A 24838-nucleotide genomic window follows, 5' to 3' on the forward strand; every position below is an offset into this window, starting at 1 on the left:
TAGCCAAATGGCTAAGCATTGAGCTGAGCTGAATATCTGCTCAAGTGAATTGTTGTTTAGGCTGAAATCAATTTGACTAAATAAACATCACTCACTCCAGTGGCATAAAGAATATGCTTTCATGTTGGGAGTAAACCCTAAAGCTACAATGTCCAAATTTTTAAAAAGGTATAATCTAAAAATTCAATATTGAACTTCAGATGTATTTCTGAAAATCTAATTTTAATTAATCATTTCCTATGATGCTCTTTAATTTACATGAAAGATAAAAATCTCATTCTTGGACTAACAGTGGGAAAAACACCTTTTCAGTTTTTTTTTTTTAAAGGTTTTACTGAAGAGTGTTTTTAGAAGAAGTGTCATATACACAACTAACTAAAATTGACTACTGACATGTTCTAGCCATCCCTGAGACTCAACTTATAAGAATATAGCTGTTAAAAATATATATATATATATAACTGTTTAAATTTAGCACCATTTGTATACATAAAAAACCTGGTATGCTAAATTAAAAAATAGCTTATGCTCTACAATCTATTCTTCATTTCTTTATAGAGTGCAAAGACTAAAGTCCCAGGAAAAAAAGTACTACAAACATGCTTACATCATAACAGAAAGGTCTTCCTACTATTCCACTTTCTTTTTAAAACGGAGACATTTCAAAGGTAGAGAAAACCCTTAGCCGAGTTAGGTGATTGAAGTAAACGTAAGAGACAGTCACCACTATGTTTTTACAAAGGCCCAGCACGGGCGTGATTGTCCCCAAGGCAATGATCAAACCGAGTCTAACAAAAACAAAGGGTAAATCTTGCAGCAGGACACCCAGGGAATTGAGAAGAGGATTTTTGGGAGTGAATATCATTCGCAGGAGAGACATGAAACTGAAGATGTAGACTGGATATATCCAGGCTGACTTGTACACCCTGGGATGACCGGCCACACGCACCATTTCAATAGTGTCAGACCACAGCAGAAAGTTCCACAGAAATATCTCGGCCCGCATGTCCCGCCGAGACATGGCTGCCAGGATTCCTGAGTGAAATGATGGTTCCTGGGGTTCCATCAGCTCAGACACCTGGCTCTGGGTCATGGGTCGCGATGGTTGTGAGATCTGGGTTCTCCCTGCATCTGGAGGAGATGAAGGGTTGTCTTCATTTTGCTTCACCTGCTCCGTCACAGTTCTTACTTGTTGCAAAGAGGTTGTTTGGGTGTTCCCGTCTTCAATGCCTGCAATACATTGATTTATTCGAATTTAAATTGTATGAAAATGTAAACTTCAATTCAAAAATAAAAGTTCTAAGTGTTGTCTAAATAAGCATTCTCTTGGAACTTCCAGAGAAGAATGAGGTAGCACACTGAAAAAATACAGAGTAGAGAAGGCTCCTGGTGTCTTGGTATTTTCCTGGGTCTGGATCCTTAGTCATTTTTACCATTTCATAGTAGCAGCCCTCTCTGGTTAGTGAGTTGAACACTTTCACATATTATTTCATTTCATTCTCAGAGAACAAAGTTGAGAATTAGGGATTACCAACCCATTTTACAAATATAAAAACTGGGCCCAAGAGGTTAAAAGATGCCTCAATTCAGATTCAGATAAATTCAGATGGGCAAAACTGGAATTCATACCCAGGTTGTCTGACACTCTTAAACTCTTAACTTTATGGCTGCTATTACTTATTTGGTGGTAATGTATCATTTGCTCATTGCAAAACACACGAATATCATAAAATCAAGTGATTCTAGAAATTCACTGGTCCGAGCTTGTCATTTTATAAGATAAAGCAGAAGCTCACAGGAATTATTAAATATTACCGCTGCCCTAGGTCTCCAGGCATGGAGTTTGGTGCTAAAAAGGAATCTATGTAACCATCAGAGATTCATAGGAAACAGTGACACACTGAATCCAAGATTTTCAGCTATTCTTTCTCAAAGATTTTCAAAGCAGACAGTAAGACTGGCTAGTCTAAAGCATCTCTTTCGTTGGTCACGAAACTGGACCTAGCCAACACACTGGTTATCTAAATGAGTTTAATAAATCACTTATCACCACCATGGGTGTGCGTGTGTGTGTGTGTGCACAATGGTGTCAAAGGTGAGATTATGAAGGGACCCTGTTATCTCAACACATCCAGTGTCGATGGCATTGTTTTTATACGTGAAGGATTTATCATGTTCTTTTCCAAACATTTATCCACTTACAGACACCATTTTTGTTGCTAAGAAATTATCAGGCCTTGACAAAGTTTATTCAGTGAATGTGCCAAACTGCCACGTCACCCAATAGGACTTAAATTCACAGGGAGCCATTAAACTGAACAGCCCGAAAGATCCAAGAGACAAAGTCAATAACAATTTGTGGGACCGCCTTGAGCTGAAAGTGAAAACATTTTACAAATAAATAAATTATGATTATTTATTTATTATGACTAATAAAATGCTTGATTACTATGCATAGAAGTTTTTTAAAGGACACAATAAACTTGGTTTTCTCATATACAATTAACTAATTATTGTCAAATTTTAAGTGTGAATTGAGTGCTTTTATAAAGGAACAAGATTATCTAAATTCTCAATGAAACATCTCTTACTTCTGGTATGAATTATTCATAGGTAAATGCTAGAAGCCATGACCTTAGAAACTCTTTTACCAACCTTAGAAGTGATAGTGGCCTGTTTAGATATCATCTTAATAAATAATCCTCAAGAAAGAGAGAAAATTATATAGCAGTCAGCTATTATTTTTAAATTCATAAAGTCATCTTTTTTAAACTCATGCTCATTTGTATCAATTGTATCTCTCATTTTATTTTTTAAAAATCTGATCTAAAAAATGTGTCTTAAAATATGTCATGTCCAGCCAGGCATGGTGGCTCACACCTATAATCCTTGCACTCTGAAAGGCCAAAGCAGGTGCATTGCCTGAGCTCAGGAGTTCAAGATTAGCTGGAGCAACAGGGAAACCTAATCTCTACTGAAAATAGAAAAACCAGTCAGGTGTTGTGGCGGATGCCTATAGGCCCAGCTACTGGGGAAGCTGAGGCAAGAGGATCATTTGAGCCCAAGAATTTGAGGTTGATGTGAGCTATGACGCTGTGGCACTCTACCCAGGGCAACAGTAAGACTCTATCTCAAAAAAAAAAAAAAAAAAGAAAAGAAAAAGAAATGTCATATCCTAGAGAACTCTCCTTCACCTCTCTTGGTAGATGAAGCTGTTTGAATGAAAATCCAAATGCCTCTGTAAACATTAAGAACAAAGTGTATAGTTTGGGCTTTTGAAAGACAATTGCAAATTCAGCATTGTTTCAAAGCTAGGATGTGGCGATGCCAGAAAGGACACATTAACATTTTTCAAACAGTCAGTGACACTCATAAAATCTCAAGGGAAGCGCCACTGTGGGTAGGAACAATGAATTCTTAGCTAGAGTTTGGTTTTGATGAGATTTGGTGAGATTAGGAACGGGCACTTCATGTCTCTCCACCACCTGGTAGGGGCAAACTTAGATTTGGAGGTACAGGGGCTCTACTTCTTCTTTGCAAGAGAAAAATCATTAGAACTATTAACGGAAAAACACTGCAGGGCTCTCCGCTCCGCGGGCAGGGGATTGTTAAGGAAGGAGAAGTCCTTTGTTCACCGGAGTGGACCAGCAAATGCATCTCAGAGCAGCATCAATGTGTATGTCTGCAACACTGTTGCCTTCGGCTCCCTGGTTACTTTCTTCTCCAAACTAGTACTTTTCAAATGTCCACTTGTGACTACAAATCTTTGTCTTGCTGTTGCTAGTTGTTCTTTGTTCTACTCGGATAAAACAATATTTACTTGTGCAAAATCCACAAAAGATACGCGCATAAAGGCAGCGATCTCACTTCCTGAGAGGCTCCCATTGCCCCGTAAAAAGTAAAAATAGCAGCCTCCCTGCGTCCTTCCCCACAGCTGCTGCCCGCTGCTGCAACATATTGCCTTCACTGTGCCAGCTGAGGAAATGTAATTTCAATAACAGACAAGTGTTTAGGCGGGTAAACTCCTACCTGTTTTATTTTATTATTTATTTATATGGATTTGTTTCTCCCTCTGACTTGTTCCCTAGAAGCTGTTGATTGCTCAAGGTGAGTGTTGGGTGGGGAGTAAAACAAAAAGACGCAACAAGAAATCAAGAGTGAGGCAATTTTGGGAGTAAGCACATACTCTCCCTTGCAAAGAGAATAGGAGAGCAGTAAGTTATTTAAATAGAAAGAAAGAAGAATATAAAGGGAATCCCAAGGAAAGACAGCATGGAACAATCCTGGAATAAAGCTCATACAGAAAAGGCATCAGTGAGACTCCTAATGCTTGTTACAAGCAGACAGGCAGGGCAGTAAAATGCTGTCCCTATCCCCGGCTAGCCATTGGCAAATGACGTAGCAAATAGTATGCAAACTCAGCTTTGTGCCTCTGTCACACCAATAAACACAGAATAATTAACAGGGGCAGGATTTTCGAAAGAAAGTAAATTCTGTGATGAAAGAACATCACAGTGGATTCGAATTGCACTGGGGACTCAGAGGTGACTCATCAGAGAAGTTATAGTTACACAAAGATGGGAAAAATAAGTAGGAATTAATGAGGTGAAGGGTGGAAGAAAGAACTTGCAGGCTAGGAGGACTAGTGTGGGTAAAGATCCTTCCACCGTATGAGTTGAAAGAAAGGGAGTTTGCCAAGAGGTCAGGCAGGCAGAGACGAAAGAATTGTGGAGTAGATAATTTTTATTAGTAATTTCTATATACCAGTCACTGTTCTAAGCCTTTCATATACATTAACTCATTTATCAAAACCCTATGTGTAGATACAATTATTTTCCCATTTTAATGATGAGTAAACTGAGGCACAGAGAAATTAACTACAATAGAACCTCCATAGTTGACTACCTTTGGGCATTGACCACCTCCTCAAGGTGACCTGTTTTGCATAGACTGGGCATGCACCACATGTATGTATGAGCACAGTAGGCCTACTTCCTTATGTCAACTGCCTCTGTATGTTGACCAGTTTGTTACAGCAGCTTGGGTGGTCAACTTACGGAGGTTCTCCTATATTTCCTAAGTCAGACAGCTAGCAAGTAAACAGACCAGAACTTGAATCCCAAACCCTAGCCCCTATAAGCATATGGTCTGTGGCAGAGACAGATCATACAGGGCCTTATGGGCCAAGATAAAAGCTTTAGACTTTATTCTAAGTTCAAGAGAAAACCCTTAAAGTGCTCAGAGCAAGAGAAAGACCCAGTTAGAGGAGAATGTGCAGCATGGGAGTCACAGAGGAGCAGAGAGAGCAGCAAAGATGCAACTGTGTGGAGCAAGATTGTCACCCAAGTCACAGCAACCAGAAGATACAGAGTTACTCAGAAGAAAGTATGACCAGTCTCAATAAACAGGCCCTCAGACTGTTTTTCCTGGGGGAAATTGTTCTGGAAAAGCTCAAAACTAATGATCTAAATAAATATAACTAAGAAAAAAATCTGGAGAAGAAGAAAATTAACAGGTCTATACAAATAATTTTTTAAAGATCACATTAAGCATAAAAAGCACTTGCAGTCATAATACTCAGAGAACAAGAGGCAAAAAAGGCAATCAGTTAACAGGCACTCCAAGGTAAATTACAGACACTGGTATTTTGAGATTTTATGCTTACTGAGATAGGATAACCAGAAATACAGCCAAGTAATACACATGAACTACAACACCTACCTCAGAGATGCTAATAAAGGAACAAGTTGATATCGGTAAAGAACTTAAAAATCATGGCTCACATATAGAGCAGTCATACATGTATTAAACAAATAAATAGCAGTCTGGGGGTATTGGCTCTTGCCTGTAATCCCAGCACTTGGGGAGGTGAAGGCAGGAGGATCACTTGAGGTCAGGAGTTCAAGAGCAGCCTGGGCAACATAGTAATGCTGCATCTCTACAAAAAGTAGAAAAATTACTGGGTACTGGGCACAGTGGTGCACACCTGTAGTTCCAGTTACTTGGGAGGCTGAGGTGGGAGGACCACTTGAGCCCAGGAGTTTGAATTTGCAGTGAGCTATAATGATGCCACTGCACTCTAGCCACAGCAACAGAGTGAGTCTCTGTCTTGAGAAAAAGAAGAAAAGTAGCCGTAGCTAAACAATTTATTTTGTCAAATTAATTGTAATGGAATAGGAAATATCAGCGTGTAGTAAATAATAAGAGGGAATACAGTTAAACCTGGGCTATTGACACTGTTTGCCAGGTTCCCGTATATTGGGGAGGTCAAAAGTTTGAGAAATAGTGTCATACCCAAGAGTAGTGATTTTCAACTGGTGTGCCATGAAAGGATCTTAGCTGTGCTGTGAAAAATTTTAAAGAACATTAATTAAATTATTTTCAAAAGAAGTTCAAATCATACTATATATATTCTTTTTTTTTTTTTTTTTTACTCTACTTGTATGGTTTTTTTTTTTTTTTTTGATCAACACAGTTTAAGTGTGCCCTGGAAGTTTAACTATAGGTTCAAATGTGCCATGACATAAAAAAGGTTAAGAAACACTGCCACAGAGCCTTAACAAGGTCATGAGTTCGGTTCCCATCACAAAGGGAAATGCTACCTATTCAGGTGGAGACAGCTTATACTAGCTCACAAGAGCCCATCTGACCATCTCTTCCCTATTCCATAATCACTGTTCAGTGAAAGCATCCTGGGAGCATGATATGGGTCATGGTGGGAAAAATAACACCAGTGGAAATTGACTAATGCTATTAATCAGGATTCTTCCCCCCAACCCTCATCCTTCTCCGGAAAAGCAGTTGGTTAAATGCTGACTAGCACACTACTGCTTGTGTGCAAAACTGTACACAAGTTTTCACCAAACAACCATCATGATGACGACAGTGAGGATGAATTCAAGACAAATGTGCCACCCATTCTGGAAAGCCCATGGCCTACATTCCCTGATAGGAAATGGTAGTGGCTACTTTTTTCATAAAAGGCATTCTATTGGTACCTAGTAAACTCAAAACGCCTGAGATTCAGTTGCAGTTCCCTGCCATGCGTTGCCTAAATGTGACAATAAGTAAATGTGTCATTTCTGGATTTTATGCAATGTGAAATTGTAAGAGACTTCTTTTCTCAAAGGACACAGCTGAAAGGCCAGATGGTTTAAAAATCCTTTTCCTCTCTACCATTACTCTACACATTCATCGACCCCTGGACAAACATTGCTAAAAATGGACAACAATGTATTATTACTTTTAAAATATTCTATTTTTCAAGACTGAGAAGACTTTCTAAACTTCAGTTTTTCATTTATAATATTCTAGCTCTTTTTCCTGGTAGAGATGTATTTAAACTAAAGAATGTGGTTTTATTTATAATCTGTATATGTTTTTATACAAATAGAAAACCCAATTATTTTTATTATCTATATATGGCATATATTTCAGATATATTTGACTAGAAATATATTTATGTAATAATGCATGCTGATTTTTTTTTTACTTTCTCTTATTCCTGGATGGGTCCAGGAATATTTATTTTATAATATATAAAAATAAATAATATTGAATATATTTAAATAAAACATAGAAAGTGAGATAAAATGTCAAGAAGCATATATAGTTATCTCACTGCCAGACATAAATAATTTTAGACTTAGATTTGAAATGTGTCTACTAGTATTTTCTCTATTATTACAAGTATTTAGGAGTTTTAGGGGCTTGGACACAGATTTCAGCTAGGAATCTCAGAGTGAACTTGAGCTGGGTGACAAAAATGGATGCCTACTGGGAATGAACCTGATTCACAGGCTTCAGAGTGCCTATCAGAGCTTTAATGACCCATGGTGACAGTGTAGTGTATTAATGTCACACTGTCTGCTAGCCCGGGAGTTCCAGGAAGAGGGGTCTCTGCCGGCTTTTGCTCTCCTTTGAACCCCTGGCACCGAGCGGCGTGCCTCATGTGGAAATAAAACATATTCACCACTAAGATGCGCTGAACAAAAGGTGGGAGCAATTTCTTTTCTGAAGTGTATTAGCATGCAGGAACTATGAACATCTCGGAGGGAAAAAAATCCTGCAGTAAGGCAAGGAAGCTGAAGCATAAAACTTGGGCTCAATGGTCACTCCCCAGAGTCCATGGGCGGCAGGACTGTGGCATGCAGCCAGGCTAGACCCTGAGAGGTAGGGTCCATCCCTGGTCCCCATCCTGGAGTAGAGGACTGATCCCACTGGCAAGCCCTGGAGGCCACCGGGAGTGCCTGGCAGCGCAGCCTGAAGACCGGCGTAGCTCAACTGTAAGAGAAGATGTGACAGGGCACTGGGCCCAGCAGACTGTGCCAGCACAGCATGGCACTTGCATAGCCCAGCGGCACTTGGGCAAAGGGATTGCAGCAGCAGCAGTGGCTCAAAGCATTTGGGGGGGGGGGGCTGCCAGGCAGTATCACAGGGTTCACCAGGAGGGGGAAGAAAGGGTGAATACATGTGTGATTCCCAGAAGATTGTGTTTGTGAGCTCATCAGAAGCAGCCCTTGGAACCCCCGTCCCTCACATGTGCACACACCCAGAAGTAGGAGGACTCGGGGTCCCAAAATAGCAAGTGGAAACCCAGCATGAGAAAAACCATGTTCCTATAGACAGGCTGGCACTATTAACACACATACACAATGTAAACCCAAACGTCCCACCTCCTTGTAGACCAAGAATATCTAAATATTATGCAGGCAATCAGCTCTCTTCAATTCAAGATAAGAAAATCAATGACCTAGGCTTTTAATTTCACTCTGGGGCCATAAGCTTTCCTGGTTCATAATGATATGGAAAACAAGATTTGGTATTCCAAAAGAATGCAGGCTGAATTCTTAACATTCCCTTAATCCCATCAGTCTCCCTGAAATGCTTATTTCTAAAACATCCTCTACAACTCTCAAGTATCTCATTTTACAAACTAAAATTGTTCACAATTTTTTTTTTGTTTGTTTGTTTTGCCCATTAAGGGAAAAACAATTTAAGGCCAACTTGTGAAAATCATGTAAAACTCTCAAAATTGAAGGGAGGCTTAACTGAACATTCTGATAGCACCTGCCGTTCTGGGTCCCTTGGCAAGGTGCACACTTCACTGTGGTTTCTGGCCCAATTCACGTGGTCTAATTCTGACAGCTGGTACCTCATCAGAAGGTATAAATCAGAAATTCTACCCTTCTCTTACTCTGGTCAAGTAAACAGTCACTTACTTATTGAGAAGGGGAAAAAAAATCTCAAACAGAAATACTTTCTTGAAACTTTTTCTAAATAGCAAAAGCAGGGTATGGAAGGAAATACCCTCCCTGCTTGGCATAATCTCCGGACATGGTGTTCCTCATACTCATCCCTAAACAGATTGCAAAACAGCACATTATGGAAACCCAGCTCACACGCTGGCCTCATACTGTATAATAAGCTGTTTCTTAAAAAGAACCAAAGAGGAACTCAGAATGCCATTCAATTTATTCACAGAAAAGCAGCACCCTCTTTTTTTTTAACCTCTGGGACATCTCTTACATTCTGTTCGGTTAACATGTGATGAGTTACATTGCAAGGAAATATGGAAAGCCAGTTCCTTTAATAATCTGGATTTGGCCTCTCAGCTTTCAACATGGTATCTGTCGCTGCTTCCCATGCTTAATCAGGGGTTCTCGATCAGATCAGGCATCAGAATTTGCTTGGAGAGATTTAAAAACACTACAGATGCCAGGTTTGTACCCTTATCTGTTCATCAGTGGGCCAAGAGCATATGTGTGTTTCTTACAAAGACTCTTCTGGTGATTCTAGTGGAAGCCCATGGCTATAAGTTCCTGCATATGTATTAACAGGTGGCTTCTAATTCAGTGAAAATTACCATTGGCGTTAGTTTTAAGAAATTATGATTTATGGCTGGTTGTGGCAATTCATGCCTACAATCCCAGCACTCTGGGAGGCTGAGATGGGTGGACCACTTGAGCTCAGAAGTTTGAGACCAGCCTAAGCAAGAGTGAGACCCCAAGAACTGTGGCAGGCACCAGTAGTCCCATTTGGGAGGCTGAGATGAGGATCACTTGAGCCCAGGAGTTTGTGGTTGCTGCGAGCTATGATGCCACAGTACTTTATCCAGGGCAACAGAGTGAGGCTATGTCTCAAAAAAAAAAAAAAAAAAAAAAAGAAAGAAAGAAAAAGAAAAAGAAATTATAATTTTGTAAGTCATAACAAGAAAAAATAACTGAGAAAGGAACAATTCCTTCTGCCTCTTCCATTCCTGCTCTGCAAACTCCCACACCTGGATCAATCCTGCTGTTCTTTTTTTTCAGCATAAAAAACCTCCATAGTTTTTTCTTTGGGTAGAAGAACAAATCCCTGGTCCCGCCCTTGGCTGCAGTGTGCACATTGCTCACCCGTCCAGCTTCCCGTCCCTCCCTCACTTCACTTCCACTCCCCTGTGGTTACCCAGAGCTTCCCCTTTCTGTTGGGTTCTCTCCCTTCTCTCCATCTCTACTGTTCCCGGCAGAAAATTTGCTTCCTATTTCACGAAGAAATCAGGACATTGTCAGGTATAAGTTGCCCCTGCTTTCTTTCTCTCTATTACTTTCAGAATGGTGAACCCACTGGGGAGCTTTAACAATCAGTAGAATCTGATTCCCAGTCCCAAAATTTATGATTTAACTACTTGGGTGCAGCGTAGGCATCAAAAATTTTTAAAGCCCCTTAGTTGATTGTAACCTACAGCCAAGAATGAGGACCACAGCTCTTAATTGGAGGTATAACTCAGAGTCATTCATGAAAGTTTTCTTTGTAAAAATCTACCTATGTTCAAGTTGTAGCTCCGGAAATCCTAACTCAGTTCGTGTGGGTGGCTGTGCCTGGCATTAATGCTTGGAAAGTGTACTAGTAAGTGCTTTTTATCTGTTAGAAGTATCAGAAGAAATAGAAAGAAATATAGTAGAGGCAGAGGTCTAAAAATTTTGCCCGCAGTCAAGGAAATAAACACATTGATTATCATGCCTAACTTACTGGTTGCTTATCCATTAACAAGTTTGTACTTTTCTTCATTAAACATTTACATGTCAAATTTGTTGAGGAAATATACAGAAGATCTAAGTGCCTATAAGTTTAGAAAAATTTTTAAATTGGAGGGACAGTAATTAGGAAATAATTTTCACTGGCAGTGAATAAAGACTTTTTAAGCATAGTGCCCAAGACTGAACAATAAAGGAAATATGGATAGCTGAACTATGTCAAAATTAAAAATTCTCCATGTGAAAAACACCATAGTAAATTTAAAAGGCCGATTATAACACCGCAATGCACACTATATCTATGACAGGCAGAACTTCATACCCTTAATAATTATAGAACCCATGAATCAGAAGTGAAAACAAAGAGTGGACATACCAACAGAAAAACTGATCAAGGACGTAAGTACAGGTATATGACTTCTAATAAAATACAAATAGGCCTTCACCCTTCGTGGGGGAAGGGGAGAGCAGACAGAGAAGGAGAGAGGGGGTGAGGGAAAGGAATAGAAAAAAAAAAAGAAAAGAAAAGAAAATAGTGACTAATTCTCACATAAGTTGGATTTAATTTTGACCAAAGTACATTATGTGAACAATAATTTTTAATTCAACTTGTTAATATGTTGTTTAGGATATTGCATCCTTATTCATAAGTGAAATAGGTTTGTAATTTCCCTTTATAATAATATATTTTTTCCAATTTTAATATCAGGTGTACCCAGATGAAGTAGAATGATTTTGAAGTATTTCTTCTTTTTCTGTTGTCTATAAGATTTGGCATGATCTGTTTTTTGAAATTATCTTTTTTAAAAAGTAATTAATTAATTTTTTTTTTTTTTTTTTTTTTTTAGAGACAAAGTCTCACTTTATCGCCCTCGGTAGAGTGCTGTGGCATTATAACTCGCAGCAACTTCTAGCTCTTGGGCTTACGTGATTCTCTTGCCTCAGCTTCCCAAGTAGCTGGGACTACAGGCACCCACCACAATGCCAGGCTATTTTTTTGTTATAGTTTGGCTGAGGCCGGGCTTGAACCCACCACCCTCGGTATATGGGGCCAGCGCTCTACCCACTAAGCCATAGATGCCACCCCTGAAATTATATTTTATTTTTATTTATAAATATTAGTTGTCTATTTTTTGAGACTTTGGAAAAAAAAATAAGAAGAAGCTAACTGATGACTCCATACTAAACCTCAGAGTCAAAGCATTTTATGATAGACAGACTCTTATTTGACAATGCGAATGTTACTTTTTTATATTATTATTAGTATTATTGCTCAATATTTTGTCGCAGCAATCATCTGATTTCTTTTCTGAATGTATTTATCTTTGTTCATTCTTTATGAGGTCTTTCTTTCTAGTCCTTATCTTAAACATTGCTATTGCTATTAAATTTTAAGCCTTTTTAATTTTGTGAGGGCAAAAAGTGGAAACAAAACAAACACATGTATATGTATAGAGAAAATTTTAAAAATTTTTAAAAAATTTTCTCCCCTTTACTTTAAAAAAATAAATAAATAAAATACAAATAGGTGAGAAAACTATGAGAAAATATTAAACAACTACTACTTCAGAAGGCAAATTATAAAAGGACCTAATTTGCCTATGATGCTATTTTGGTGAAGATAAAATGAAAGAAATGATCTGGGGTTACCAGGTTGAGGAGAAACAGGCTTTTTCTTGCATTGCCATTTAGAGGGTAAAATGAAGACCCTCTTTAGAGGGAGCAATATGACTACACATACCAAAAACCTTAAAATCTTACATGGACGTACAGCCAGAAATTCCACATCTAAGTGAAGGAAATTGTCATCTGTGTGGCTGAGGTCCCTGTACCACTGACCCAAGTCTCTGGATATTAAAAGACTACACAGCAGAAACTGGACCAGGGCCACCGTGAGCAGATTTATTTGAAAACCTTCCCCTGCCAACATCATACCTGGCACCTCTCACCAATATGACAGTGGAAACTGCCTCCTTTGCAGAGCGCTGAGGTTTTCCACGCAAATAGCCTGTTGACCTCACCTCTAGCAAGCTGGCTCTGCCCACACAGATAGCCACAGTAATGCCAAACCACTCTTGGCCCCCACCCCACCCATTTCTACAATCCCTTTATGGCCCCCTCTATAATTCTCTGCATGAGCAGACAGTCCATAATAGTCATTTTCTTCTGGCAGTGCTGTTGCCAAGGCATCTGGGCAGGAGTAGATGCTCCAGGTCTTCTGAGGACACTCTGCAGTCACCATCCTGATATCACCCGGCTCTCATCCAGCAGCAGATTTAACCCTTTCCATCCCCAGGGTCTATTTCACCAGTCACCTCTTTGAGTGGCTTCTGACCCATACACAGCACAGCGTCCCTTTAAACACGGACCACCTGCACCATTCTTATTCTTCATCCCCCTTCCCCAGCACAAAGACACATTGCCTTATCTTTTGAGCTGTCCTTTACTTCTAAACCCTTTGTACTTCTGAGCAAGAGTGGGAACCTCAGTGTTTGTAATAATTAAAAACTAGAACAAATCTAGCTGTCCAACAACAGGGGATTAGCTAGATACATCGCAGTTCATTAACATAATGGAATATTATTGGACGGATAAAAAGGGTGCAGTAGAAGACGTAATAACAACAATGATATCTACCCTGCATTAAGGAAAAAAAAACTTACAAAATAGGTTTTCTCAACTGATGAATGTAAAGATGCAATCAGTTAAATGTCCAGTTCGTAAGCTTATTTAAAGCTGATTTCCCTTTTTGTTCTCTTCATTTACCTCTATTTTATAATCTTTTAAAGTGAGTACGTATTCTTTTGCGAAAACAAAACATGAGAATTAAAAAATTCAAAACAGCATGTCAAAACTAGTTATCTGTTTGTTGAAGGTATTGGGCCTTGTCTACCCATCAGGATTGGCCTGAGCTCCTTATAAGCTGAAACTGCCCGGAGCAGGAGCAGCCACATATAAGATCTAAGATAGGGGCTCACTTTGCCTCTAGGTCAGTGATTGTCAACCAGTGTGCTGCAAAAATTTTTAAATATTATTAATTAAATTAGTTTTGAAAGACATTCAAAGCACAGTAAGTATATTCTTTTCTCACAGTAAGTATGTTCTTTTTTTTTTTTGATCAACATAATTTAAGCATGTCACAGAAGTGTAACTATAGGTTCAAGTGTACCATGAGTTTTTAAAAAGATCAAAAACCACTGCTCTAGGAGGTGCAGAATCATGATTCCTAGGCCTGCAGAAATGGAGAGTTGTGATCTCAGTTATGAGAGTGGTTCAGTCTGCCCCTCTAAAGGGTGTCCTGGATGAATGACTTTCAAACATCTAGCAGAATAACATTTTTGTTCCCAAATGAAATATCACATAAAACGCCAACTCTTAAACAAACAAAAATTGTGTAAATCTGGTTGAAGTACAAATTAGAGCGTCCAGAGACCCCTCCCCCAGTTTAGTTTCCCCTCTTCCCAACTCACACACATGCATACATGCTAATTTTTACAGTAGCTCTTAGAGTAGCTTTGCTGGTGTTTAGAAGGACTACTCAATAAATAAGCAGTAGCTGGTTTTAAGAAGGCAACTTGCTTTCCAGCCAGTTTGTTGATTCAGGGTGTGAAATCCAAGCAAAGTTATTTTTATTTCCCATACACACCCATTCACAAAAAGCACACTTGTGTTTCCGGAAGCCCAATCTTTCTTCTTCGTAAAAAGCTTTCTTCACCAAGTCTGTCTGCAGACTCCCGCAGAACCTGCCACCCACGTTCTCCATTTAGTCTTTTCTGACCTACAACACCTCAGATCAAACCAGGGTTTCCCCGATGGCCTGGTAATGCTTTAACTATAATGCAGTTTTATATACCACTTTGTAACACGGTGTCTACGCTGAGCTACAAATACTATTCAAAGGAGTTGTGAAGGTGGGGCTGAATACTTCCTCCCTAACTATGGCCGCCCTCATGTGTCTCTTTACATCCACTGGTATATAAGGAGGTTAAAGAATCTCAGTGGTGGCTGGGAGGGCAATCTAATGATGATTGTGATTGGGGTTCACATAGGTACATTGCATGGAAGGAGAAAGGACAAGACCCCATAGAACAAAGCTGCCAGGCTCAGCCACCTGGTGTAAAGATAGAAAAACTGATGGTTTCCAGGAGAGTAGAAAGGCTGCCACCTGAAATCATTGAAGCCCAGCCAATCCATTGGACATATTCATTCTAGAAATTTTAAAAAAATAGCTATTCCAGTTACTCCGTTTGAAACCTCTTGAGAAAAGTAGAACTCAGTGGAAGGAAGCCAATATCCACTGGCAGAAGAAAGGTCATCAGTCTACAGCACCAGCAGCACATCAGCCAGGATCCCAGAGGCCAGTGACAGGGGAAGTGCTTGGAGCAGAGCCTTGCAGGAGTGATGGGTACTAGCATGCTGCAGGGGGTTGGGTGTGAGAATGAGAACCAGAGAGTGCAGCAGAAGCTGTGAGGTATTTAATGGTCTGGACCAACAAATAAGGGCATAGGAAACCGACACTGGGTCCAGTTTTAAAACCAGAGCAGAAAGAAGAAGGGAGGGGAAGAGGCAATAAATGGCCTGTCATCAACAAGTCAAGACTCAGCTAACTCAGCTGGAAATGTTAAGGTGCTGTCATTTGTACCCCCACTCTAGAAACAGCAGGGGACATGTGAGCTATCCTTTGTAGGTTTATTATTTGTTCAGGGGAGAGGGGGTTGACAATCTTAGGAACCATGTACATCTGTCATGCCTCAGACATGTATGAATCAGCAAAATATTCCCATGTGAGCTTCAACATACGTGACACACGAGACACGTAGAAGTTGTTACATGGTCATCACTTGATACTGAAGTATTTCCAATGGTAACAAAAAGCTAGTGGAAAGGATTCCTTGGTCCAGTGAAGACTGCTTTAGGCAGAAGTATATTTCATAGGTAGATTTCTATTTTAAAATTTGGAAAAGCTGCAGCAAGATCAGTTTTGTAGCTTGGGATTCAGATACATGGGGTGATGCAAGAGTGTCTGTAAATCCAGAAATTATAGATTACCTTGGTTCTATCTATTATAAAGACAAAACTGCCACAAGCCAAAAGACATGCCTGCATTTCAGACTATGTGGATGGAGCACAGAACATAGTCATGTTCCCCATATTTCCTTCAGGGAGCCAAATTATTCTACACCTTGTTCATCATCCACTGTGACCCTATTTCTTTGATTCTGAAGTACCCCATGTAATGAAGCCATATATATAGCATACACTTGCTTAGAGTACAGATTTATGTATTAAGAATTATATTAAAGTGATTAGGTATTAATTTATGTTCCAGGGAATAAATGAGAATACCCCATGGAAACAAAATTCACATAATTTATTTTATTAATATAGATGTTTGAAGGAGGATAAGAGATTGTTTGATTTCAAATTTTGCATAAAATTAAATGCGTGCATTATTTATATTTACAAAGGCATTTTGAATGCATACTAGTTTTCTTAAAGTGTATGGTAAAACTGCTAGGCCCGGCGGCTCACACCCATAATACTAACACTCTGGGATGCCGAGGTGGGTGGATTGCTTGAGCTTAGGAGTTCACGACTAGCCTGAGCAAGAGTGACATCCCATCTCAAAAAAAAAAAAAGAAAAAAAAAGCTACCTGGCATTGTGGAAGGGACCTACAGTCCCAGCTCCTCAGGAGGCTGAGGCAGGACATCACTTGAGGCCAAGAGTTTGAGGTTGCTATGAGCTATGATGCCACGACACTCTACCCAGAGTGACAAAATAAGAGTCTGTCTCAAAAATAAGTAAATAAATAAAAAGAAATGGCAAATCTATACAAACCAGACATTAACCTTTCTGAATATGGGCAGAGAAGAGCTCAAGAGAGAGGCTCTTGAAGTTAAGAAGCAGCTTTGTACAAAATGTTCTGGAGTCTTCTCCCAGGACCCACTTCGTTTTCGGGTGCCCTTTTCTTTCAGTTCTCAGAGTCATCATCACCACTTCGGGATACAAGGGCAATTCTCCGTTAAAAATCCAACTCACCACTAACAAAAATAAAATGCCACCAACTTATTCCCCAAAACATACATGTGTGATTCTCTTATAAAAGAAACTTAACTTGGACAGAAAATTTACATTACTATGGAAAACAGAATCATCAAAATAAGCCAATTGAAGCTGGGTGCAGGGGCACAGGCCTGAAATCAATCCCAGCTACTCCAGGAGGCTGGGGCAGGAGAACGGCTTATGCCCAGAAGTTCAAGACCAGACTGGGCAACACAGTAAGACCCCATCTCAAAAAAAAGTCCAATTTAAAAACAGACTTGTGTCCTTCAGGAATCCACAGATACAGCAAAAGGTTTGCAGATTCCCAAATCTCCTCAGTTTAAGATGTATATGCTTGGCTCTGGAGGGCAGATGTTACTTGGGAGGGTCTATTCCTCACCAGATGGCTCCAGCTGTCCCCTGTGTTTTGTTAAACATAACATGTCCATCATTTCCCACTCAAGGACAAAGTACAAAATGCAGAGTATGCAGAGCCTCAGATTTCCTGGTGGCCTCCAGCTCAGTTTTGCTTTCCATCAGAGCAGAAAAAATGGATGGGTGGTGAGACATGGCCCATATTCACTGACTCAAGGGGTTACCCTTGTCACTTGGAAGTATTAGCACACTGGTCCCATCAGGAGCAAACTTACAAGACCTGCCTGTTTGAAATGGGCACTACACGACAAAATCTAGCCATCTAATAACTAGCATGCAAATACTGCAAATTAAACACGGACATTATCTCATGAAATTGAAGGAAATTTGAAGGAATTTATGACCAAACAAACAAAATATTCCATGAACAGGATGCTTTTTTTCAAGGTCAAACTGTATTTAGCTTTAACTGATCACTTTGGAGGAATGTGGCATATCTTGGTGTTATTAGTGAGGTCTTTGACTATTTTATAATCTACAGTTAAAAACATATAATTCACTAGGACATAACTGCTGTAATCGTATTGATACCTGCAGCAAAGGCATCCATACTAAACTCTTCCATAATCCATCTACACATAAAGTTTTGAGAAAGTTCCTAGAAAAACATAAATTCTCTAACAATTCTCTTAGATAATTATCTTGCTGAAGTGAAAATGAAGGTTTTTGGTATTAAATACTTGGTAACTTGATTAACTTAATAGTACTACAAAATATAAGTAAGAATGACTACCTCACAGTCAAGGTAAACATGAAAATAATTATGTTCAAGGGAAGGGTTAAATATAACCCTATCAGAAGGGTTTGCTCTAAGATATCATTAAATGTGTCATCAGAAAACAGAGTGTCAGGAAGGTGAGAGATATAACAATCTTTTAAAAAACATTCATATTTGAAAGAATACTTACTCTTTTGACTCCCTCTAAGAGGATATATCCTGAGTTTTTCAACGATATCAACTACAATCAAGGATGACAGGACCAAAGATACAGGCAGATCAGGTAACATATCAGGTAAGACATCAGCAGACCCGTTGATGTTCTTTTGAATCTGTTTTTAGAAAACCATTTAGAAACATTAAATTAGTGTGCTTTCTTTGTTCAAAATGCTCCCAAGTAATCCAAAAGCAGGACTGAATTAATTGCAAGTTAACAATTACTAAAAATAAACAATACTAGAAGCTTGTTCTTCAGCTTCTCAGGTTTAAAACTCTATAAGGTTTTGAGTCAGTTCTAAAGATGTGATGAAGATTCGTATCAATGGAAGAGTTTTCAGTTAAAGATACAGCTTGGCAAGTGCACACAAAAATAGAATAGTAGGCTTCCCATCTTAGTGGAACAGATAATTCCTTCCAACTCTACTGCTAAGCAGAGCTTCTGAGAGTCAGCCTCAAACAGCTATATGGGGGACCAATATCAATATTTAGGATCTTCTGAGAAGGGAAAGCCCAGGTAAGCCTATCAAAGCTTTTGGGTATTTCTTCATCTTCTTTTAAAGTACCTACAAAATCCTATGGCAATTATCTTATTAATGGTAAAATGTTGAAAGTGTTCCCTGTGAGATCAGGAATAAGACAAAGACACCCCCAGGAATGCTTCTATTCAATATTGTGTTAATACTAGAGACGTGGGCCAGCATACTCAACAAAAGAAGGAAATCAACAGTACAAACATTGGAAAAAAATAAAAACAAAATATCATTATTTGTAGACTGTATGACTGTATATGCAGAAAGTCTCCCCAACACAATTTGTTATTCATACATACCTATGATGAAGAGTTAGAAAGTAAGATTTTTTAAAAAAATGATACCAATGTCATACAACCTCAATTAATATTTCAAACTTCTGTAGAAAATGACAGGCTGACTCTAAAATTTATATGGAAATACAAAGAGCAAGAAACTCTGGGAAAGGCTCGGCGCCTGTGGCTCAAGCGGCTAAGGCGCCAGCCACATACACCTGAGCTGGTGGGTTCGAATCCAGCCCAGACCCACCAAACAACATTGACAGCTGCAACCAAAACATGGCTGGGTGGGTGTTGTGGCAGGTGCCTGTGGTCCCAGCTACTTGGGAGGCAGAGGAGGAGAACTGCTTGAGCCCAGGAGTTGGAGGTTGCTGTGAGCTCTGATCCACAGCACTCTACCCAGGGCAATGGCTTAAGGCTTTGTCACAAAAGAAAGAAAGAAAGAAACTCTGGGAAAAAGAGACAAAAGGTTTATTCTTCAGGAGATAAAAGAATTATTATAAAGCTACAAGAATTAAGGCAGCAGTGTGGTGTTAGCACAGGAATGGAAAACCAGGCAGTGAGACAGAACAGAAAGTTCAACACAGGATCGCAAATATGCACACTTGATATAATAACAAAGGTAGCACTGCAGAGAAGGAGAGATTTATTTTTAAAATAATGCTCAATCCATTGGATATTATCTGAAAAAGAAGTTTGATCCCTCCTTTATTGCACAACATATATAAAAAGCAATTCCAAATGGATTTTGACTTTAAAAGAAAATGAAGAAACAATGAAGAAACAATATAGCCTCCAAAGTATAATTAGGGGAAAATGATTAGGACTCTGAGGTTCAGATTCACAAGATGAAAAAATTGTCTCAATCACAGAAACATGGTCAGGAAAAGAAAAGAAACTGATAAATTAGACTTTTTAAATTAAGAACTTCTTTTCATGAAGAGATACCATTAAAAGTATGAAAGAAAGTCAAGGAGCGTGAATACATACAATCAGCAGAGGACCAGGACTCTGAATATATAAGTAACTCTTCCAAATGTTTAAGAAATGAGCAAAAACGTTAAAAAAATGGGCAAAATGAAAAGATGCCTAACATCATTAAATATTGGAGAATGCAATTTAAAACATCAATGAGATTTGGAAATGCACCCAGCAACATAGCTGGAACAAAAAGACATACCATGCAAGTTCTGGTTAGGAAATAGAGCAACGGGAATGCTCATTCTCTGCTAGTGAACTCTATATAAGAGCTATAAAACTCAGTATATGCTTCATGGAAAACTGTGTGATCTTACCTGTTACAATTTAAATTTGAATATCATATGACGTATCCGTTCTATTCCTGTGTATTTAACCTACTGAAACATTTGCACACGCACACCAAGAGATACACACATTCAAGTAACATATGTAATTGCCAAAACTGCAAACAACCTAAACAACCACCAGGAATAGAACTGTTACTTTTTTTTTTTTAACTGTGATATCTTCATAAAATGAAATATTTTACAGCAATAAAAATGAATGAGTTATGGTTATATCCTAAAACACAAATGACTCTCACAGCCATAGTTTTGAATAAAACTTGTGAATATTTCAAAAACAGGCCAACTAATCTGTCCTATCAGAATTTGAGGTAGAAATTAGCTCTGGAGAGGAGAGAAAGACAGTCATCACCAGAAGCAAGGGCTTGGAGCTGGCTGAGTTTAACTTCTGGTCCTGACCAGTATTTACACAGGGATTTGCTTTGTGGTGCTCTATTGGAATGGTACATTTACATTTTGTGTGCTTCTCTGTTTGTGTGTTAGACTTCTGTGAAAATTAAATAATAAAAAAAAGAAAAAGGGCCAGGCACGGTAGGTCACATCTGTAATCTTAGCAATCAGGGAGCCAAGGTCAGAGAATTGCTTGAGGTCAGGAGTTTGAGACCTGCCTGAGGAAGAGTGAAACTATACTAAAAATGAAGAATTAGCCAGGCCTGGTGGTGGGCACCTGTAGTCCCAGCTATGCGGGAGGCTGAAGCAGGACCATCACCTAGTCCAGGACTTTGGGGTTGCTATGAGCTATGATGGCTATGATGACTCCACTGCATTCTAGCCTGGGTGACGGAATAAGAATCTGTCAAAAAAGAGAGAGAGCGAGCAAGTGAGAGCACAAGGCGGGGTGAAGTGGTTCACGCCTATAATCTTCTGACACTGGGAAGCCAAGGTGGGTGGATTGCTTAAGCTCAGGTTTTTGAGACCAGCCTAAGCAAAAGCAAGACCCCATCTCCACTAAAAATAGAAAAAGTAAGGCAAGAAGCTCTCTTGAGCCCAGGAGTTTGAGGTTGCTGTGAACTATGATGATGCCACAGCACTCCACCCAAGTTGACAGAGTGCAACTCTGTTTGAAAAAAAAAAAAGGAAGAAAGAGAGAGAGAGAGATAGAACAGAGAGAGAGAGAAAGAAAGAAAATAGGTAACAAGAGATGAAATATCTTTTTTTGTCCAGACATTGCCTTTCCCCACATGTTCTAAAGGAGATGAAATATCTTTAAAAAGAACTAGAAAGGGCCATCGAACCCACACACTGTCCTTTTATAACCATGATGCTCCTTGAAAGGTTGTAAACTGAATTTTTACAGTTCTTGGGGATCTCCCAAGTGATTTATGATGTCTTTGTGGTGAAACGGGGGTAGAAATGACAAATGTAGACTGAAACATTTATCTGATGCAAAACACATCTGCATGGTCTTCCATTGTTATTTTACGCGTTCATATAATGTTCAAATAGAGTGTCTAGGACATATTCTAACAAGCATGGAATTTCTAATATCAAACATTACTTGGTACTCACCTCTCACAACTTATGATACTTGTTCTAATCTCCTGTTTATTTTTCTCTCCACTGTCGGTAAATAATTACTGAAGGCCAGAGTCTCTGCCACACATAATTCCTGAGTGCTCTACTTCTGGTATCTAACAGTACCTTGCCCGTAATATGCACTTAGTGAGTATCTATCCAATTAATAAACAAAATATCACAAAGTAATTTCAGTTGTGTGCTTTGGGGATTCAAAATTTATATCTTTCACAGCACCTTGCTAATTAATAAGATTAGTAGGCATTCTCCTATGACTTTCCCAGATAATAAAGTTCTCATACCCTGAAAGTTCTGCCTATAATATTCCTGCCCTAAAGAGGACCATCCAAGTCCTTTTGAAGCTGTATTTAACCAAAACATAAACTCAAAGCTCTTTTCAAATAAATAGCATGTGCAAATTATTTATCAATGGATAACTTATCCAAGGTCAATGTAAGTGGTTTTTCCCTTGGACTTTGTCATTCATTCAGAACCAGATGATCATGACAAACATCAGGTTGGTAAGAGAAACGGATTGCAGATGGACTTTCAAATTCCTTACTTTTTTATTAGTTCAGAATAACAATTCTGTCTCACATAAAAAAAAAAAAATTGGCTGCTGAATTTTCCTCCATAATCGCAGAGGTAACAATCAATGACTTTAGTACTTTAAATACATAGATTGCAATCTGGAAGAAGACTGCATTTAAGTAAAGCTTAAGACATTTGTTGGGCCCATTGCTCTATCAAATGCCAGTAACAGGATATTTTATTTAAAAAAAAAAAAAGATTCAAAATCTGGCAGCAGAAGAAATCAAAATTCCATACCTCGGTCACTGCCACCGAAAAGGTGAAGCTGGGCAATGTGGTGAGTATGACACACATCATCAGAACAGGCCGCCTGGCAAAGGAGAACAAATAAGGCAAAGCTATAATGTACAAGATCAACAGTTCCTCTTACATTTTGCAAAATTTGCAGTTCCTGTTCCATTCATCTAGAGTTTTTCTAAGAAGATACTGCTTCCTATTTCCATTTCCCAAATGGCTGCAAATGGCAAAGAGGAACGCTTGCAAACAACAGAGCACTTTTCTGGAACAAAGGGAATAACCTGAATAGTTAGCAAACCGTAAACCACTACAATCTTCAAAGGTCAAGTCCAATGACATTCCATATTTCCGTAATTCATTCATTAGAATTCCAGCCAAGAGGTCAGGCTCTGGGGATCAGCTAAGAAGAACAGAATGACTTTCTCCAGTTATATTTTATACCCTGTGTTGTAAAATTGATTTTTAAAAAAATACATTTAGGGATGACAAACTATTAGGGGCTTAAAGATCAGTTAAATTAAGAACACTTGGATATGTTTTCATTGAACACCCTCCCCTACACACACACAAAAATTAAACAGAAAAAATGACATAATTTTTCAAACTTGTTTTGGGGCTACTTCTTAAACCTCACATGATGGATCAATCAAAGAGTTATTAAGATATTATATGTATATAATATGATATAATAGATTACAATGAGTGTTTAGCACCATTAATTTATAAAAGACGAAAGACAAAGATTTTTTCTATAATGAAATATTTACCTCTTCTTTAGTTATATAATGTGTTTCTAAATACACACAGTGTTGACTGCTTTCAAATTGTTAACAATTTCTCCTAGATCCTGCCTTTTGTCTTCCATCCCATCTTACATGTCCCAGGTATAAACCTAAGTTAGAAGGTGAGATTGCCCCCTCTCAGAGCCAGACCCAGTCTTGACCTGGCTAAAACCAGTACGATGGGACTCTCAACTGATAGCTTCACCTCTTTGTGTGAGCACAAATCCAAGTTCCTGCAGCACTAGGATCCTTAAGTTAGTTTCTCGAAAACATTCATAAAGTCCTCTTCATTTTGATTTGACCTCTAAATAATGGCAGCACCCCCAGGGATTATTCCTGGGCCTCTCCTTTATCTATATTATCATCCAGGATTATCTCATCCAGTTCTATAAATACTGTCTACTTGTCCATGGCTGCCAAATGTATGCTGGCCTTTTCCCTGAGCTTTTGACTTGTACAAGTAAGTATTAGACATCTACCACTTGGATGTCAAGGAGTCAACTCAGACTTAGCTTGTCTGAAAGAGAACCCAAGTCCCCACTCCATACCTGTTCCAGTGCATCACCAAATCCTGTCTGATTTACTGCCCAAGTCCCTTTCAAACCCATCTTCTGATAACCTCACAGTTCATCTACTATTGTCTCTCACCTGCAGTGTTTCCTAACTGGTTTCCTGTTGTCATAATCAGCAACATTTTTTTCATTTTAAAAAAATGGAGTCAGGCTCAGCGCCCATAGCTCAATGGTTAGGGTGCCGGCCGCATATACCAGAGCTGGTGGGTTTGAACCCAGCCCAGGCCTGCTAAACAACAATGACAACTACAACAACAAAATAGGCAGGTATTGTGGCAGGTGCCTATAGTCCCAGCTATTTAGGAGGCTGAGGCAAGAGAATCACTTAAGCCCAAGAGTTTGATGTTTCTGTGAGCTGTAATACTACAGCAATCAACCAAGGGTGACAAAGTGAGACTCTGTCTCAAAAAAAAAATGGAGTCATATTTTAAAAATGTAAAACACAGCTTCTCACTATCCCACTAAAAAATCTCCAATGCTGGGGAAAGGCGGCAATGGGGGTTATCATTTAATGTGTACAGAACTTTAGTTTCACAAGACCAAAAGAGTTTTGTGGATGAATAGTGTTGATGAGTTAC

General features: G+C 39.0%; 1 protein-coding gene across 1 annotated transcript in view; it reads right to left on the minus strand.

Annotated features, from left to right (window-relative positions):
* Positions 1-646: 646 nt before the first annotated feature.
* Positions 647-24838, minus strand: part of TMEM236 (transmembrane protein 236) — a 34395-nt gene continuing 10203 nt past the window's right edge. Inside the window, exons 2-4 of the mRNA XM_003786780.1 lie at positions 22907-22979; positions 18402-18543; positions 647-1230 (exon numbers count right to left, since the gene is read on the minus strand). Coding sequence (XP_003786828.1) covers positions 647-1230; positions 18402-18543; positions 22907-22979 — 799 coding nt within the window. The remainder of the gene's footprint in view (positions 1231-18401; positions 18544-22906; positions 22980-24838) is intronic.

The sequence above is a fragment of the Otolemur garnettii genome, unplaced genomic scaffold (assembly GCF_000181295.1).
Source record: "Otolemur garnettii isolate 467f Iridium unplaced genomic scaffold, OtoGar3 scaffold00019, whole genome shotgun sequence".
NCBI classification, from domain to species: Eukaryota; Metazoa; Chordata; class Mammalia; order Primates; family Galagidae; genus Otolemur; species Otolemur garnettii.